The 16,757-nt window shown below is 37.5% G+C and overlaps 1 protein-coding gene across 1 annotated transcript in view; it reads right to left on the reverse strand.

The window, feature by feature from the left end:
• Positions 1-6,078: 6,078 nt before the first annotated feature.
• KLHL4 (kelch-like family member 4) overlaps positions 6,079-16,757 on the reverse strand; it is a 36,575-nt gene continuing 25,896 nt past the window's right edge. The window contains exons 7-11 of the mRNA XM_010077444.1: positions 13,577-13,801; positions 11,548-11,710; positions 8,789-9,001; positions 6,814-6,985; positions 6,079-6,196 (exon numbers count right to left, since the gene is read on the reverse strand). Of these exons, the coding sequence (XP_010075746.1) occupies positions 6,137-6,196; positions 6,814-6,985; positions 8,789-9,001; positions 11,548-11,710; positions 13,577-13,801 (833 nt within the window). The 3' untranslated portion in view covers positions 6,079-6,136. The remainder of the gene's footprint in view (positions 6,197-6,813; positions 6,986-8,788; positions 9,002-11,547; positions 11,711-13,576; positions 13,802-16,757) is intronic.

The following is a 16,757-nucleotide window of genomic DNA, read 5'->3' on the forward strand; positions in this document are numbered from 1 at the left end:
ATGAAAGCATTACAAGTGGGTTATTTTGATAATATACACGTGTATCAGTCACACCATTGTTCTGAAGGATGCTTCACTTTCAAAGGAAGGAGAGCAGAGGACGTCTCCGTGTCAGATGACTGCAGTTAAAGGTAGATGGTGTTCTGTTGATTGTTGTGACTTTTACTAGTTGTTATAATTTACTGGAATTTACTCAACTTCTGTTGTGAATTCTGCTGAAGGAAAGGGACAATCTCCTTTTACCAGATTTATCTATGGAACAGAAAATAAAGCAATCATCTGGTAACAGACTGTCAGTCTGTCATCTGACAATTCAGAGGCACTTTGACTTATTATTTCAACCAAGATTGATTTTTTTCTAGTATTATTTTCTGTATATTTTTCTACCTACGTCTAATAAAGAACATAATGTGAGAGTCTGCCTCTCCAATGGATCAGGGAATGCAAGCAAAATTACGGAGAAAAGAAGGGATAACAAAGAGGAAACGTAAGATGGAGAAATCCTGCCTTGAAAAGCCAAAATGCTTAGTCACCTAGATGATATTTTGGTTTCTTAACCAGTCTCACACACAGACTTGCCCAAAATTATCCTAGTCTTCATATCCACTCCCCATTCTTCAACACTTCTTGTAATTTTCAAAATTACCTGAGAATATTTTCTTAACAATTCCTGTAAATTGAGACTCTTTTTGGACATTGAGTTTGATTGAAAGAGATTCAGTCCCTCACCAAAAAGGACAAGTGGAACTGCAAGTGGCTTGTATGAAACGTCCTGCTGGAGTAACATCCAAACACACTTTCACATATAGTTTTTCTGTTATCAAGTATAAAATATTAATCTATAGTTACAATACCATATTTAAAAGATATTTCCTAGACAGTATTTCCCAAATGAGTTGTCCAAGAAATAAGTGGAGGATATATTTTCTTCTTCGTCATATGTGGTTGGCTTGTGAAAATCTTGACAATGTGAAGTTAGTGCCAGCCTCTTCTGTACGCTCCATAACCAGGATTATTCATGCGCAAGAGAACAGAGTTGGGTGGCTTTTTTTTTCTTTTTTTTCTTTTCTTTTTTTTTTTTTTTTTACGTAGATAGAATTGTGATGGAGGAAAAAAAGTCCTCAGGGATGTGGGGATGAGGAATAAAAAGTTTGTAACCTTTAATTATGTAGCAGACCTTTCTTGAAAAGTAGGAATGGCTGAACGTAGCATTTTGTTTTCAGGTTCCTTTGGCAAGAGGTGAGTTCAACAGAATTCTTGAAGATAAAAACAGTATAGGTTTACTGTGAAAAAAAGCAGGCCTTCATCTTTGTGAGGGGAAGTGGCAGTGAAAGGATTTCTATTCTGATAAAACTCCTCCCTTTCTTTCTAAGAGGAGGTAGGCAATAAGAGATGCGCTCGAATATCAACTGTAGGTACTCTTGGCGTACAACCTCTTGGAAATTCTATGTCGGTGGTGACTGTTACAGAAGTTTAGTTCATCTCTTCAGGAATTAATTCTGTGTCAGCAGTAAATAGCTGTAGCACTGCTTTCCTGCCTTGTAGATGTACTATGAAGATGAATGTTCCAGTAATGTGGTCACATAACTGAAAGTAACATTGCAAAAGTAATGGAGCGGATTTTTCTGGGTGAGTTTGTTCTCATGCTCTTTGCCTAAATATCTCCTGCTGGTAGACAGAGACACCATAGCGGTTAAGCTGAACCTTCATCCTTTCCCAGAATTGATGTCATGGGGTCAGTGGTGTCCCTGCTTCCCATACGTTACATTATACAAAATATCATTGCTGGTCCAGCTCAGGTAGAGATTATCACCCAGTCCAAAGAGGAAAAGGGTGGTTTAAGGGCCAGGGCTTAAAAAGAAAGAAAACACAGTGATTTAGGCAAAAAAGAAATAGTACAAATAATAATTACTCTGCCAGCGAGAGTCATGGTAAACAGCTCGGAGCAGTAGAAGGTCAGAGATGAGAGAGGATGGCTCCCTCCCGGACCTGGCAAGCAAGACAGCCGTGCACGCAGCTGTCAGGGAACCTAAGAAGCAAAGATGCCACGTAACTATTGCACCTACTCATGTTTGGAGAAACAGGAAATGGGAAGGGATGACACCTCATCAGAGAATCTCTCTAGCACTTCCTCTCACCTAATAATGTCCAAACATCTCCAAATTCTCTCCAGTTTGCTGCTCTTCCATCTTCCTGTTAGGTGTCCAGTTTCCTTTTGTGAATCGCTGGTTTCCTTTCACATGATTTTTCACTGCTGTACAAATAATGTGGAAGAAAAAAAACTAAAGCCATCTTTAGTACTAAAAACACTGAGGAACTGCTTTCTCTAGAAAATTCAGTTGTGCCATTTTATTGCTTAAACTCAAGTCTCTGCTCAAATTTGGTTTTGATGTTTTCTAGCATTTAAGATTTTAATCTCATGATAATTCTTGCCATTGTTTCATCCTAAAATAGATTATTTGGAAATTAATTCAGAATGTGAGTCTGTTCTTTACAAGGTGAAATGAACTTTCATAACAGCTCCAAACAAGGTTGCCAGCCTGTGCACACAAAATTTGGAAAGTGTACGAGTTGCCACGATGTGGAGTTGCCATAGAAATTAGGAGACTATCTCATCACATTACACACATGTATGCAAATATTTGCATACTCTGCCTCAGTGGCTGTGGCTCAGGGTAGGAAGAGGTGCTGAATTTATCAAATTGACAAATGTAGCTGCATGCTGCAAACTAAAATAATGTGACAATTTTTCTTTCTTACGCTGTTTTTTAAATAAGTGAACCTCATGACATGATTTCTTTTGAGAAAGTGCAATTTTCTTCTAACGCTTTTTGAGACTTCATTAAACTGGGGAAATGGCAATATATTTAAAGATATGTTTAGGGAGGTTCATTATATCTAGGTGTTTTTCCTAAGTGTCTCATATCTTATGTGCTTATAAAGCCTTTAACAAAATTTGCAAGCTGACCCAGGGGACAAAGGCGTCACCTCTGCGGTTGTGATGTTTGCGAGCCACGCGGCTCTCAAAGGCTGGTCCTGTATGTTTGCGTTAAAGTGCTCATCCACAGCTTCTGTTCTTCAAAACTGACCTCTTCTATGCTCAAATCTTCGTTGATTTCCTTACTGTAGACTTGATTAGGTTTTTAGGTATGGCTTTAGAATTTGCAAGCTGCTCTACTAGCAAAGGAGCCATGCCTGCTTTCTCTCCCTTGAGGCTGTGTGCCGTACCCCAAGCAAGCCTCAATTCCATGCAAAGGCTCCTTGGTATTGCCAGTTTATCAGCGTCTGCTCTGATGCGCCTCTTGCAAATATCTTGACATTAGTTGGTTTGTATAATTTGTATTTTAGAGTTTTAACGCCAGTTTATCAGCGTCTGCTCTGATGTGCCTCTTGCAAATACCTTGACATTAGTTGCACATTGTTTGTATAATTTGTATTTTAGAGTTTTAAAAAATGGATTTTCAATATCAGTGCTTTCCAAACAAGAGTAGAATCGATGGGGTTATGGTGGTTACTGGAAACAGTGATGTGCTGTTATAGGACATAAGAGCAGTATGATTTAGAGCCGGAATGATAAGCAACTGTGACCTCCTCTCTCTGATCCACACAAGAAAAGAGTGCATGTGGCTGTTCCATGACCAAAGCAGGGATGGCAAAGAATAGGGAAAAAATGTTAGTGGTTTTATAATTAGTGTTTTAAAATTAGTATTTGCTGCAAAAAGATGTTGCAGATAGGTGGTCAGACAGGTTCTCTATAGGACAGGGGAGAGAAAGAAAATTGACATCTACCTCCTGTTCACAAATGTCTGACTCTGCAGCTTCACTGTCAAGCTTCGTGTTTATTCCCCTTGCGTTTGTTTCAGATTATTGATCTGGTGGGAAATAAAAACACCTTCCTCCTCTGCTGTGGATTCTTTACTTGTGACCCACTAGCTGGGTTTGGGGTTTGTTCCCCATTTGCTTGGTTGGTTCTTTGTGTTGTTTTGGGTTGGTAGGGGTTTTTGGTGTGTTGGGGTTTTTTTCTTTTTTTTTTTTCCCCCTCCACGAAAATAGATACCAGAGGAAAATAGTCACAAAATAAAGTTTGTTTCCTGGCACACCAAGCTAGCAAAAGATTTGTGGGTTGATCTAGAAATTTACAACTAAATGAAAGCAGTTCCAAGCTGATACACTACAAGTTTCTCTTGTAGAGCAGCTTTATGTAATGGCCCCAAAAGAAATCATCTTAAAATGTACTGGATGTTCTGCCCTCTGCAGGCATTCAACCCAGGTTGCCAAGGGCTCGGGTGTGGGAGGAAAGGGCATCCTGACATGACAGTATTGGTAACGATTTTTAACTCAAAGTAAGAAAAAAGATTAACTTTATATAAAAAGAACCACTAGAATGAAGGTAAATTTTAGTTGATGTGGACCGGATGCAGTAAAGACTCTAAGACAGGATCTTTTGTTCTTTTGGAGTATGTGTTTTCTGTTCTTGAAAAGCTGTAATATAGAAGCCACAAAGTTGTTAAAATATAGTTGTTGTTAAAATATAGTCTAAATTTTCTTAGCAGAGGAATTAGTTTATTTGAATGTAGCATGCTATATATATAAACATAACTGGTTTTTAAAGTTAAATTTTTTTTCTTTTATAAATATGCTTATGAGATTTCATCTTTAGAAGCATTCAATAGGATTAATGCTATACATTTTTTTAAAATAGCATATTGCTGAATCCTGAAAACACAATATTCTATCAGGAAAGTTAGTCTACAAGTTCAGAGAATTTTCATCTCTGTCCTGAATGTTCTGATACTGACCAAACAATAACATAAACACTAGATACTGTCCAAATATTGTGCTTTACAGCATAGAATATCTTACATACATTCTTTTTCTAAAATACACTTTCAGTGTTTGAAATTATCAAAAAATGAAATTAAAGAAATCAAAACCTTCATTAGAAATTGGCACACAAAGAAAATATCGTGCATGTGGAAGATTAGGTGCTGTTTTCAGGAGATTCTTTTCCTGTTTATTCTCGACTCTTAGCGTTCTCTTCATTTCAGATAAAACATAAACATGCTTATGTAAAGGGTATATAACATTCCACAGTGGACGGATATTTTTCTTACCATATTTCTACTGTACATGAGAGAAAGCTGGTAATCTTCAGCTGAGGTCAAAGATTGTCATATCAATATGATATACAAAATTCATTTTGTAAGTTATATTCAAGGAATGTAATTATATGATTATTTTAAAATGGAATGCATGGTGACTATCCCAAGAATAGTGGAATTAAACACTTCCTGACAGATGGTTAGTGGGCAAAGACAAATCCATGAATAACCTGACACACTGATCAGCACTGAAGTGTCAGGGATCTACGCACTGTGAAGATGATTGCAAATTACATCAGCATTGTGTTTTGACAAAAGAGATTTTGTTCTGTTGGCACATACTTAATAATGCAGATACCTTAGCCCTTCTGTCTCTTAACTTGCACTGTTCAATTGAATATCTGCTAAAAAAGGGTGTTCTGTCACAGCACTAGCAATGCTGGAGGTTGACTAGCAACCAAATTCTATCCTTCTCTGATTTGATTTTAAAGTTAATTTAGTAATTTGATTTCTGAATATAGAAATGACATTACTGTTGCAGAGAATATTCTGTTGACAATTATATTTATGGGAAAGTTTTTCTTCCTGTGCAGTTCTCTGTTGAAGGTATTTCTCTCTTATTCATTTTCATTTGCTTAAAACATAAAAGCTCTTTTTATAGATGTTAGCATTACTGCCAACATAAGAAAGAAAAAGGTTTATGAAATCTCATACACCCATTTATCACTTTATAACTGCATTTTATAAATAACAGATACGCTTTTGTAACAAACCTGAACCTTTTAAACATATTATTGAATTTTTATGTATTAGGCATAATAAAATAATTCACCTATGCAAAATTATCTGATTTTTGTGATGCAGAAAGACAGTTTTGTGCTCTAATAGGGTAATGGCTCAGAGATAAGTATTCTGTGTAACGGAGGGCTGCTAAGATGTGTATAGTCTGTATTGCTTTCTGGGAAGTTTTCTTGTCTTCCTGACTCAGCCTTCGTGAAACTCCACCCAGTTTAGTTTCACAATCTTTATAGCCATCAGGGCAACTTCACAACAACAACACATGCCCCAGCCCTTCCAATATTGACAGGAACTTCCTAAAAAAGGAAAAAAAAAAAAAAGTTAAGAAGGAGGAAACATGTTTAGTAGACTCTTACGGATAGGACTAGAAGAAATTACTTGCAATTAAAAGGAAAGCAAATTGTTTGTTCAAACTAATGTGCTGCTAAAGAAAATTAGATTTAACTAGGGTGCTGAAAACACAGGTTTGGCTTTTGGTGAGAAGGCTTTAGCAGCTGGTGAGAGCTACAGGAGTGCAGGCTGGTGGTGTTGCTCTTAACTTTTGTAAAAGACCTTCATATCCTATGTGCCAAAACTGTGGACTGTGGAGCCACAAAAGGATCTTGTCAGTTTTAAATATTTCCTCTTGGTCTCAATGATGATGGTTATAAATATAAAAATTTGAGAGTGCCTCCAGCAGAGGGCATTGCTGGCAAAGGCATGCCAGCGCCAACAACAGCAAATTAAAGCACTTATTTGTGCAACTTGGTTCACTTCCCCATACCCTGCTCCCACCTTTTAGTCCGAAAAAATTTCCAGGAGAGGCAACCAACCTTTTATACAAGCCCAACTACAGTATCACTGCATCCTAATGTGTAATTTTTTGCAAAGCTGTCCCCCCTCCTATTATTTATTAGGTAATTCTTCCTGTTACCTCTGTCCACTCATTATTTTGAGCATCGTAGGACTCCACAGTATCCAGGTATGTGTGGCCATCATAGCCGCCAACAGCGTATAGTCTGTCCCCCAGAGGACAAATTCCAACAGCATCCCGAGGTACGCTCAAAGGGGCCACTGTTGTCCAAGCATCCGTTTTAGGATCATACCTAGGGTAGTTTATGATCAAAATTAGAAAAATACATTTTAAAAACAAATTTCAAATTAAAAGTAATGGTATTTGCTTATTTTCTCCTGTATTGTAGATAATCTTACACCATGAACTAGTATAGAGAATTATGAATAACACAATTAAATATTTTAGACACTGGTGCCATCTTCAAGAACATGAAAATATCTGTATTGTAGATCATCTTACACCATGAACTAGTATAAAGAATTATGAATAACACAATTAAATATTATAGATACTGGTGCCATCTTCAAGAACATGAAAATATGCTCATATTTTTGCTTTTTGATTATAATCTCTCAATTTCTATCAGATTAAAAAAATCAATACATTTTGAGCATAAATGAGGCCTGAGGGGATGATAGCAAGGCCGTCAGATGACTCGGCAAAGTCAATTTCAATATATTTTTTTCTTTCTCCGAAAATATGCCCATATTTTTGCTTTTTGATTATAATCTCTTCTATCAGATTAAAAAAAAATCAATACATTTTGAGCATAAATGAGGCCTGAGGGGATGATAGCAAGGCCATCAGATGACTCAGCAAAGTCAATTTCAATATATTTTTTTCTTTCTCCGTAAAAATTCTTGTTTCCTCTTCCTTGTCAGAACTAATATTTTCAGAAAATTTCACTGTAAAAGAAGTTAAATATCTCACATATTTGATAAAAGTTTGTAACATAAAATATGTGGCAATATTTTACACTGGTGTTGATTTTAATTCCAATACATAGCCAGTCAATTTCCAATATAAATTTAAGTGAATTCCAGGGTAGTTCCAGCTTTACACCATCTAAGAACAAAACTTATCCATTGTTATTCACACCAGGGAGTTGAATACTTGCTCAGCTTTCCTTTCTTGTCCCCAAATGACACAAGAGTGTCAATGGATGCCCACGGCCCATTAAACAGCCAGAGGAGATGTCCCCACTCATCATGTTCCCTTCTCACCCAGGGCTCGAGTGTTCTGTCGTCCTCCTACGTTATGCCACATGCCACCACAGCGGCAAAGCAACATTTGGCACACAACACTTCTGCTTCTAAAAAAAAGAAATGTCCAATATTTGCATTTGCTTAAGAGCTGTGCTCATCAGTGGCAAATACAAAAATGGGATTAAATAAGAACCAGCTAAACAGTATTTTCATTTAAAAAAGTAATTACTTTGAGAAATGGATATAAAGCCAATATTTCCCTGCTTACAGTTGTGTGCTACCAAAGTATTAATGTGCTATTTAGTTTTAAAGTCTGGATTCAAGCTAAAGTAGTTTGATTTTAAACCCTAGGTTTTAGCCTGATTTCCTATAGCAATGTAGCTTCTTACAGAAACAAGACTCTTTCTACCAGTCTCCACCACCAGCAAACACCTGAGTGGTGACTGCTGTCTGTTTGAGTATGTGACATTTATTATATTTTTAACCTTTGGTCGATATCAGGCAACTTCTTGGAGGAAGAGACAATTGAAAAGCATTTAATTCCTACAATATCTTACACAAGTAGCCCAAACCTGTATTTTGGTACTTGAAAAAAGTGTCTTGTTAACTTGTCTTTACATGGCTCCTGGGCAGCTCAAACAGAAGGGGGAGCTGGAAGGAATTTGCTTTTGCAGGTTAATTGTTTTGTTATCACAAGAGTATTGGATATCAGTTGTTCTGCTCAAAATATTATTTTAAAAAGCTTAACATGTTTTCCAAACCTAACATTCCAGTTGTGAAGTGATTTCCTTTGCTTCTATAAATTATTTTATATTTCCTTCCTGGAATGTAAAAAAAAAAATCCTTACCTTTCTACACAGTCGGAAAGCCGAGAACAGTGGTTGGAAGCAGGTGCATCGTGACCTCCCACAGCATATAAAAACCCATTGTATGTCGCAACCCCAACGCCACCTCTTCTCTTGGACATGGAAGCACATATACTCCACTTGTTTGTGTGCGGGTCGAAACATTCCATTGATTTCAAGCAGGAGCTCCCATCTCGTCCACCAACAGCATACAGCCTGGGATAATTGCCCACAAAAAGGCAAACAATTTCAGTCATTAGCCTCCATCTGCATAGGAATTTTATTTGGTTAACTTCATTCAGACTGTTTTAAAGATGTCATTATGCCCATTATTTGGGATCTGACAGCTACACTCTGGAGCTTTATTTGCTTAATGGTTTTTCCTGCTGTATGAAGGAAGTTATATTCTTCGTTTGCAGTGTAAATTTTCAAGCAGTCACATAGGAAAATTAAGTTTAAAAATACATATCAGCTTCCTGAAATGTGAGCTAGAGATGGAATTTAATTGAAAGACGCTGCATACATTTGAAATATATTAGTATTATTGCCTAGGACAGGCTTCTGGAGTATTTGACATCTTAGTATTGCATTAAGCATTTTTCCTATACTGTTAATATGTAAAAGAACTAGAATAACATAATTAGATATAAAAAAGTAAAAATATATTAAATATGTTTTCTTCAATCATTGTATTTAAGAAAATCTGCTGGACAGAAGTTCCCGTACAGGTATGTCATCGTGTCTGTTCAGCCTAAAAACACTTAGGAAAGAACTGGAGATTTAAACCAGGTGATGTCGGGATAACATGCGAGAATAAATGGGGGAAATGCATGTTAAGAAGCAGGGGATTTTTGTGGCTTTTTGTCAATGGATTTTAGAAACCCTGAATTTCTTTTTTATTTCAAGCTAACTCAGATGCTGCTAGACTATGATAGTATGCGTACTGGATGTACTAGCACACGTGGTTAAATGTTGAGTGTGGCAGTTGTTCAGGTCCCTTTCAAATCCTGGCTGTTACTCACTGCTGTGAAGCTGAATTCACTTAGTGCAACTACTTAGAGACATAGGGAACACGTGGAATTGTCCAAAGCAAGTCACCTAAAACAGTTCAGTTGAATTTTGCTTGAAGTGCCTGTTTTTCTCCAGTGACTGGGAAAATTTTTAGACCGCTCTGATGTATAATTTAACTGGAAATTTCTTGACTGCTGCTAGAATAATACAAAATTTCTCTCTCTCTTCTGTTGTTTGTGAATGGGAGACTTGAGTTTGGTTGGGCAGTTTGTTGCTTGACCCATGAAAATCTTGAGGATTTGATTTATTTTCTTTTCACATCATGCCATTAGATACAGTCTACTTGTTTACACAGCTTTCACAGAGAGAGGAAACCACTGTATACACAAACACATCGGGTGGGATTTTTTGTTCTCCATATCATGTCTAGAAACATGGTAGTGTTTCCCATTATATAAGGAAAAGAACAAATATACCATTATTGAGTGATGTTTTCAATAGAGCATTTATTGGTCAGAAACTGTTGCTCCACAAAAATTTAAAGTCTTTCCTGGTGGGGTTGAATAGAAAAAATATGGTGTGACTTAGGGCAACAGGAAAAGGAGAAGCATTCTGCTTGGTTAGACCCCAGCAGTAGCACTGAATGATGGACATTTGATCTCGGCTTCCTCTGGTATGCCAGAAATGACATCACTAGACTAACAGACGTGATTTCAGCCAGGCTGGAGACAGCTTGTATCGGTAGTGATTGAGAACAGAGTCAGGAGCAGGCTGGATTTCCTCTTTGACAAAGTGGTTTCCTGCATGTCGCTGTGGAAGGTACCACCAGGAGTTTCTGGTGAAGTTTATGTTGAGAACATTTCCTCTGAGATACAACAGGGACTTGAACAGGCAGTTCTGCTTCACTTGGAGTTAATGTTTAAAATTATGTCATCTTTGAATGCAAAACCCTGACTTGAATCTTGACAACCCTGACAAATAGGAATGTACAACAAGATGTAACGCGCTCTTCAGTACAGGTTACACACTAGATTCACAAGGGTCTGTTTCCCCGTAAAAGTGCTTGAGTGGCTTTAGTGTCTTAGGACGATATTTGAATAAGTTTGGAAAACCCTTTTTGGGAAGACCAATGAACAGTGAACACATGATCTCAGTGTATTTAATCAATAGATGAAGGGCAGAATAAGTCTGGGTAGGATAAGACTCACAGAAGGCTGTTTATGCCATACCTAATTATTAAACTTGTCTTCCTTTCATTGAACACACCGTATACCTTTAAACTTTTAAAAATTATTCTTGACTGTGAGCTTGTATGTTAAAGTTGCAGATGCATGCAGGAGGTGTAAAATGACAGGGGAATGACTTTGTTCTGTACAAGTTCTTCCAAATGGTGCTTCCTTAGACACATTGATTTCAAAATGTAAACATAAGCTTGGAATACATTTTTAAAGTAGATTATCTTACATCCCAGATGTTATACTCTAGGTAAAATCCTGATATGCACCTAGTACCATTTTCAAATTTCTATGACATATAAAGGCTGAACTATGTTGAAAACATGACTGCAAGTTTAAAACAATTTACCACACAACAGGGGAAAAGCTTTTCTTTCTTGTTTTTCTGCATTACATTTTCTCTTTGTTTTCTTGAGGTGATGAATTACTACAGGATTGAAAAGAAAATTTAAGAAACTGTATTTTCAAGGAAGGAAGCAAATGAAAAACCAAAGAGAGTTTTTCCTGTTGACATACTTGCTATTTAACGCTGCAACCCCTACGGTGCTTCTAGGGGTTGACATGCTAGCGACGTAATTCCACTGCCGTGCTTGGGGGTCCCACCGTTCTACGGTGTTAAGGTAACTCCATCCATCGTGGCCACCAACAGCATACATTGGTCCTTCAAGCATTGCTACTCCTTAAAAGATAGAATTAGGGACAAATTACAGTGTCGAATCATTTCAGTGACCAGTGGTTTATTAGCTTTGTACTTTAATTCCCTGTGTGCAGATAAGCAATTTCAGCTGGTGTTAGACTATCTAAAAGCTTCCCTGTCATTTGGCAGAATAAACAAAGATAAACAGAATACTTCACATAGAGTGATTTTCTGAATAAGAGTTATCTTTTGCCAAAAGATTAGAGGAAAGCCGCTTTAGTTCTGATCTTCTCTTCTTGGACTTTTATCTTTTCCACTTCTGTTGACCTTGTTCTGAATCAAATTTGAGCCCCTAATTGAGAAACAATGCTATTCTTTCAAATAAAGGCAAAAATTGAGCCAGGCAATTAAAAACATAGCCAAACCAGCCACCCATCCTCGTTCTGAGCCAGCTGGAGCTCTCCAGTCCCAACAGCGTGAACCCTGAGCGGGTGGGCAGCTGGCTGTCCTTACCAGCTAAAGTACCATCACATGTTAATGCCTGTGAGGGGAGCACACTTTTGGATAAGAGCTAGCTTGTGTGTGTTGTCCTTGAGGCCCAGGAGAGTGAACCTGGCTGTCTCTGCAAAGCTCTGCATGGACATAACTCGTGTCATTGTCCTTCTCCAGAAAGCAGGGCTTTGGTGCCTCCCCTCTGGGGAGCTGCTGCTGCCACTGCTCTTTGCTTCCTTTGTTAGGTAAAGCAAAACGTGTGAAAGCTGCTTAAAAGTTTTCTAAATCTGTCTTTCCAAGCTTAAAATACATGGCCTGATTTTTGCAAAAGTGCGAACTCCCCACAAAATCATGTTGAAGCTCATAGGAGCTGGAAGTGTGAGGCAGCTCTGCAAACCAGGTGGGTGCACAGATAGAAGCCTAACTTTGGGCACTCAAACTTACTGCTGTGACCTACTTGTTGGGCAGAATGATGCCCCTGCAGTTGGTAATTATAAAGGCTCCAGTGAGAATTATTTAATCTGTTTTATCTTCTTTCCCTTTGCTACCTACCAGTATTTGCTTTTATAAATTTGACAGACTAGGTGGTAAGAACCCTACACTATACTTTCTTCACCAAGCATTGGAGAAGGTGATATAGGCCACAGTGGTTTCCTGAATGATTCTGGATCAACCTTTTTCTATTAGTCATCAAAATAAAAATATTCTGTCATTTGAACTTACCAAAAATTTCAAGCAATGCCTGTTTCTGTAAACTTAAGACAGCTTTTTCGTCAGAACTGTGATACATAGATCATTCAGAAATCATCGTATTCCCTCCCTTACAGTCTTCCTGACTGCAAACTTATTTTTTTTATAATTCCAGAAATAAATTCTAGGTTTCATATTCATATTATTCATTTATTGTGAATAATATTAAGGATTATTGTGCTGTAAAGACCCATAGATACTAAGCCATGGCAGAGCTCTCTAAAACTTGTAATTACAGCATTAAAATTAGTGACGTTGTACTTATTCCCTTACTGCAATGTTTTCTTCAGTGTAATTCTCTGATCTGATTTTCAGAGGTGTTTGGGACCTATGGGCTTAACTCAATCAGGTTGTTATTGTATTGCAAACAGATCTCTTGACCACTAAATTGGGTGAAGAGATGATTATTTTCACTGTTGCTTATATTTTGGAAATTTTCTAAAAAGCACAATCAACTCTGGAAGACCGGTGCAAGCTAGGTGAGTACTAGTAAATATCACTGTCATAAAACTATGCCAATAGGTAACTCTATCTTTGAAAAATATCTTCTACTAATATTGCCGCATGTTATTAAATGCTTTAAAAAGTTATGTAAACAGTGTTTGTGTCAATCAAAATCTATTTGTATGTAATCCAAGGTATTTAAAAAGCAAGATCACCTCCTACCTAGGCCGTGTCTGTGTGTTGACATGGGAGGCATTATAGTCCAGACTTTGGTGACAGGGTTGAAACATTCAACAATGTTGGAAGTTTTCAGACCATCTCTTCCTCCCACAATGTAGAGCTTGTTGTCAATCACTGCGACTCCAAACTGTAACCGTCTGCCATTCATAGTACCAATTTGTTCCCAGCTGTTAGTCCTAAGGTCATATTTTTCAATTGTGGTGGTACCTGTTGAAAAGGTAAGGATTATGAGTTAACCGTGAACTGATCAGTACCCAGCAGTCAGTGCAAACCTGAACATTATTGAATTGTAAAACATTGGCATTCTGCGTGTGGACTTTTACTGTGGCTCCCTGAGAATTTCAGTTATGAAATGCAAACCTAGTGAGAAAGCCACATTAATTGCATGAGTATATGATTGTCAAATTTATGAGAATAAACTGGGGGCAAGAAGATGCAGGATTAAATGCCAGCAATTTTTTTAATACTGAAAATTTTGGAGACAAGTTAAATCTGTTATTCAAATACCATGAGGGCAGGGTTTTTATGGTGTTGGGTTTTGTTTGGTTTTTTTAAAAATTCCTTATATATATGGTACCTCACAACTACATACTCTTTAACCATTTTTGTACTTAAACCACAGTGATGTCAAAACCTGAAGATGTATCTGTGTGTCTGCCTGTCGTGGCAGGACTTGGGCGTGCATGTTCATGAATAGTTTGGATATTTTCCTTTTTCTGATGGAGACAGGCAGAAGGCTGAGTTGTGTGTGAGCACACACTTGTTTCCCACAGGTAGCTTTCTTGAAGTTCACCTTTGCAGCTGCCTGGCAGTAACGGCTTGTCTGCTGTAATATCTAAGCTGCATTTTCAATTTTTTCAGGTCACTGAACTTGTGGTAATGTTTTTCCTGCCACTCTTCGTAAGGCCCTAGCTCTCTGCCATTCAAAACTGACACTTTTCTGTGCACCGGCTCCTGCCAGTCACTCAGCAGCCGTAATTGCTCCTTTGAGAGCTGATTGAGCACCGCAGGGAGATGGCTGAGTAACGACCAAGGTAACAGAAGCAACTGCCAGTTGCACATCAAGTGCACTCAGGAGCTCAGCTGAAGGCGACCAGATGAGAAAAACAGAGCTGATGTCCTGCCTGATCCTAGAAAGGTACTATTTTGAGAATGACAATAGGCAGTAAGTGGCTAATGAAGGATTTTCGACGGCAAAACAACCATGTGATAAAGCAGAAAAGAAAGGCAGTATTTGGTTTAGAGATGTTTTCACAGGTAGAATCTGCTTGAGACCATCTGTTGTACTTAATAACTTCAGTGAAATAGGAGCTTATCTCGTGATAGCTTTCCTCTCCTCTAGCTTCTCCAGATGCATAAAGTGGGAAAGAAACTACCAGATCCACCTGCAATAACAGAAAGAAATTCTACTTTTTCCCCTTTCATGTCTTTTATTTTGAGCAACTGGGTTTCTTTGACTGTTCTTTCCATTTCGTTAGTCTGTTTGCTCTTCTTTGCTTTGATTTCTTCTCATTTATTCTATGCTAATATGTGAGTGCCCCAAAGCTCTGAGCTTCAAAAGAAGTGTCTGACACACTAACTGAAAAACAGGAAAAATACATTAAGCTTTACAGTGTGTTCATACATCCTCTGTAGGCTGTAATTTTTTACAGAGGCTTGAAGGTAGGTTTTGAAAGTCAATGTGGTTTAGGCACATCCACGTTTTTCAAAACACCAGCCCAAAAGTGGCTCTTTGATCTTCTTTTCATCATTTAAAGTTGAGATTTGACTTCATATACCACCTGAGATAAGCACAAAGCCAAACCGGGCATTCCCAGAGAGTTTTCTTTATCACAGAAAGCAGATTATTGCCAGGGGTGGCAGTTCCTCTCCTCTCAGAGCTGTTCTCCTTGTGCATCTGAGTCTCTTAGGTGCTGTTTCCTTTATCTTACGATCCAGCACAGGCTCACGATATGAGTCAGAGCTGCAGAGGACAGCAGGGAGGAGAGGAAGTGCTGTTCTTCTGAACCATCAAAAGGCAAAAGTTCAAACAATTGGCTTTATCCCAAGGTAATAAGTAAAAGAGGCACCAACAGGAAGGGCAGATGTTGACTGAAATAGCTCTTTCTTTACATAATCTTTACGAAGAAAAACCCATTAGAAAATTTTACTGTTATTGTGGTAGAAGTTAGGTTAAAGGTTACCTTGAATTCTTGGTTGTTCTATATAATTCATAAATAATCAGTATCACTATAAAACTATACTAATTGCTACAGTTTAACTCCATATTGCTAAACTGTCCCAGGGATGAGTGTTTTCGTGTTGTGATGGTGATAATGTGTATTTTGCCCTCGATTTTATTGCGTAGAGGTAGTAAGGTAGCACTGCAAGATCCCTCATATAGGAAAACTTAGTCATTGGCAACTTTTGGCAAACCGTGAAATGGATTAGCTTCTTTGGGATTCTGTTAAAAGTGAACTCACACAGCTGAAAGTGATGCTGTTCAGCAAGTTGCTAAACTTTAATTATAGTTCTTTGGCTCCAAGGGTTTGAAGTTAAGGTTCCTGTAGAAAATTATTTAATATGCTACCTACTACATAGAATACTGTAATGGGTAAAGATGTAAGCTGATTGCAGTTGTGAAAATCAACTAATAAATGCTGGAATACATTTATAACATTTAACTTTCAACTACAAACCTGAAAAAAAAAAAAACCTATATATGAAGTCCTGAAAAAAAAGCTGCTCACACTGTTGCACTCATGAAAAAATGCAAACCTTTCCATCTGAAATTTTATAAGGATTGATAAGCTTTAGCTAAGAGGTTTTTTTAGTTTTATTTTCCTCATCTTTAAAAATTTTTCCAGCCTTCTAACTTTTGTCAATAACTGGAGCACAGGGTTCGAAACCAACATTAAACAAATCTTGAAATATTTTTAATATTAATTTTTTCTTCTGATCTGTAGAGTCAAACTATACTCCCGAATTCTTACAAAATTTAATTTTAAAATCACCATCTGAATCAAACTTCTTTAGTCTGCACTTCAAGATGTATGTAAATCATTTAAAAACATGATTCTTGCAAGAAGAAAGAATATCTAACACATAGGATTGTGTTCTGCCATATTTTTTCCTTCTTTTTCATCCCTAAATTGCTGTTTTCCTACCAGAAATCTTTACATAA

Source organism: Pterocles gutturalis, unplaced genomic scaffold (genome assembly GCF_000699245.1).
Source record: "Pterocles gutturalis isolate BGI_N339 unplaced genomic scaffold, ASM69924v1 scaffold871, whole genome shotgun sequence".
Lineage (NCBI taxonomy): Eukaryota > Metazoa > Chordata > Aves > Pterocliformes > Pteroclidae > Pterocles > Pterocles gutturalis.